We start from the raw sequence: 3,494 nt of genomic DNA on the forward strand, positions 1-3,494 counted from the left end.
TCATGATTATTTAATCTTTAGTTTTTGAAGAAGTGACTTACACTGGTTGTGTCAAATTCGCCTTTTTCTATCTCCATTTGTCTAGAGAAGTATAGTTGCGTCTACGCCAACCATGACTTCTTCTATCTTCGTGCGGGAAAGATCATCCGCGACATAATTTTCTTTGCCTAGAAGATATTTTATCATATAATCGAACTCATTAAGTTTTATTTTCCACCTTTGTAATTTCATGTTCGGTTCTTTGATAGTATTGAGCCTTACCAGTGGTTTGTGTCACTTAATATTTCAAATGGCCTGCCGAATAAATATGACCTGAAATATTTTGTAGCCCAAACTATGGCTAACAATTCTTTTTCAATAGTAGCATAATGTTTTCGTGTTCGTTCAGCGTTCTGCTGGCATAACAACGGGCTTATGGTTCTGTGATACCACTGCACCAATAGCAACATTACTTGCGTCAGTTGTTAGAGGAAAGGGCTTTAAAAAACCAGGGTAGATTGATATCGGGTATGATGTTTCAAATGATTCGTAGTCTTTACATTTCAGTCTTTTCATTTCATATATATTACAGCACCTTTCTTTCGTTTGAGGGTCATAGGTTGAAAAATATTTGCAAAGTTAGGAATTAACTTGCGATAGAACCCACATAGTCCCAAAATTATTTTATTTGCTTAGGTGTCTTAGTAGTGGAAAGTTGTGATTGCTTTGGTTTGGTTCGGGTTTGGTTTGATCCCATTTGTTGTAACAATGTGCCCTAGGAATACAGTTTCTTTCTTCGTGAATTCACATTTATCTAGCTGCAGTTTCAAGTTGGCTTCTCTCAGTTTCTAAAAGACTTTCATTAGAGATAAAATGTGCTCATTCAATGAAGTGGAATAAACAATAATATCGTCTAAATAGAGTAAACAATCTTTGTAGATCAAATCTTTCAGAAGATTATTCATACATCTCTAAAAAGTAGCTGGAGCATTTTTTTTGGGATATTTGTCATTAACAGTTATCTCATATAGATTCTTTAATGGACTACCAACATGAATTTTTGTTTCCCAGAGGCGTCTGCCTTCTTGGGGACCACCCAAATAGGAGAACAGTAAGGGGATTTTGATTTGCCGAACGATCTCTTGTTTTATCATTTCTTTGATTTGTTTGTTGGCTTCTTGGTCAACGCTTTGGGGATACTTGAAGGGTTTACGGTATACTGGATCTTCATGTTGAATCTGGATGACATGTTTAATAGTACTTGTGAACATAGACATAATATAAAATAAAATAATATAATATAATATAATAAAAATATGTATAATATAATAGAAAAATGTTCGAAAGCAAGGGCGTGGCAGTTTAGTTCGCTTTTGGGGCGTTATAGTGGGCGTTCGAAAAATTTTTTGGAAAAATCGATAGAATTTATAAGACTGATAAAAGTATGAAAATATAGTTTTGTACGGGCTCTGGTCATGCCAATGTGGTCAACAATCTTGCGCTGCGTCTATGAATCTAGATTCTGTATTCTTATTCTCAACCATCTTGCTTTTATAGTTCTTGAGATCGAGACGTTCACACAGACTGATGGACAGACAGAAGGTCAGCCAGACAAGGGCAGATTGATTCGACTACTGATAGTAACTCTACAAACAACGGGTATAAGGGCCAAGCCTTACGTTTCAGGATGGATTCGGCAGGAAAGCAACAGTATGATGATTTGGTAAGAAATCTTAAAAAAAAGTATTTAGAATCTACATGCTTAATCTTAACTTTCAAGGTTTTAAAGTTCCCGGAATCACATAGCTTACACGGAAAGGCAGACGGGCATGGCCAGATCGACTCGTCTAAAATCCTGATAAATAATTTATAGTTATATATTTAATATCTATAGTCTATAGTAGTTCCCGAATTCACAGGATTTATTTGTAAGCTTAGTTTTATTAAAATTTTAAGTCCTGTCTTTATTAGTCGGATAAATTTATCAATTTCATGGAGATTTACTACAAATTTCTGTATCATTCATTTATTGTAGATATATTCAACTTTGGGTGACATTACCGCCACAGAGTATGTTCGACTGGAATAGACTATAATATTATCTCAAGTTCTGACCTTGTCTGCTCATAATATTCTTTTATTTATATATTTACTCGATTATATGTTTTTTCCTATATCATGTCTATCGGCATGGCACCAAGATCGGTTAGCTGGAGGTGTTGCCGTGGTACCAATTAGCAAAATTTAAAATAAAGTATTCACACTTTACGTATACTGCGTAACAGTAATACTACGATACAGAAAAAAATTTGTATTAAAATTTCTTTTGGAATCTTATATGGGAATATCGATTCATATCTTTAACAATTCCTGAAGTTTCGACAGATTGATGTAAAATACACACAGGGAAGGACAGATTTTGGTAGACGTCTAGATCGTTTCAACGAAGATATAATATATATAAAATATATTTACAAAATGGAATGGATATGTTTTTTATAACGTAAAATATTTTATTTAAACTTACTGCTTTCCGACGATGCAGTTCGAATTGGTTCCATATGAGATGTCCAAAAACGCATCATTCCCTCGTGGCTGGCCGTGACCCACATTCCAGAAGCTTCTGGAGAATCCTCACCGCCAAAGGAAAAGTTAATAGTCTCGGTTACTTCATCAATTGGTATTTGGTCCGATTTGGCTTTGAGGAGGGCCAAACAACATATAGCTGAACGGTGTTCTGATTTCCTAACCATTGGGGGTCCGGAGATTGGTAAAATTAAAGACTCCTTTTGGCTGCTCGGATCCTCCTCTTGAAAGCCAAATATTAAATAAGATACAAACTCATTCCAATCCACCTTAAAATCACGATTCTGATTAATCTTTAAAAAGAGCCGTGTATACATTGAATCATTGAACGTTATGTCTAGTTCTTCAAGTATGATACGCAATTCATCAATGCCAACATGACGCTCGGGAGTGTTAAGAAACGCCGAATGAAGTTTCTCGAGTTGATCATTTGAAATCCACTTGTGCAAGCGCTCCGACTGCTCCTCCGCTAAATGACTTTGTGTGGATGATATTGTCTGATACTCAACAGCGCTTTTAGTATTTACACTCGCATTAAATATTACAGACATTTCAGAAAGTTTTAATAGTTAACTAAGCCTCATAAGGATTTTGTATTGTATATTTAAGTATGACTTTACTTTCAGGCCTACTCATTAAATTATAATATACATTATAATATATATATCGTTCGTTCGAACGACAACATTAAGAGAATATTCTTGCACAACACCTACAAAGTGTCAAGCCACGCGTTTCAGGATGGATTGCTGATCCCACTGTTACAGAAAAGGGCGTGGAAGACGGCAGGAAAGCAAAGGTACAGGATAATCGTCTTCCGACCAGATGATTTGGTAAGTAAACGTAAAAAAATATAATATAATAATAATTATAAAATAATATAATATCATATAATATAGTATAACTCGAGAACGGCTGAACGGATTTTT

General features: G+C 35.0%; 1 protein-coding gene across 1 annotated transcript; it reads right to left on the reverse strand.

Annotated features, from left to right (window-relative positions):
• Positions 1 to 2,066: 2,066 nt before the first annotated feature.
• On the reverse strand, positions 2,067 to 3,174 carry LOC116803520 (WD repeat-containing protein on Y chromosome-like). The gene has a single exon (XM_032727193.1). It carries the CDS (start codon positions 3,114 to 3,116, stop codon positions 2,493 to 2,495), a length of 624 nt encoding a protein of 207 aa, XP_032583084.1. The 5' UTR covers positions 3,117 to 3,174; the 3' UTR covers positions 2,067 to 2,492.
• Positions 3,175 to 3,494: the final 320 nt, after the last annotated feature.

This window comes from Drosophila sechellia, unplaced genomic scaffold (genome assembly GCF_004382195.2).
Source record: "Drosophila sechellia strain sech25 unplaced genomic scaffold, ASM438219v1 Y_47, whole genome shotgun sequence".
In the NCBI taxonomy this organism is placed as follows: domain Eukaryota; kingdom Metazoa; phylum Arthropoda; class Insecta; order Diptera; family Drosophilidae; genus Drosophila; species Drosophila sechellia.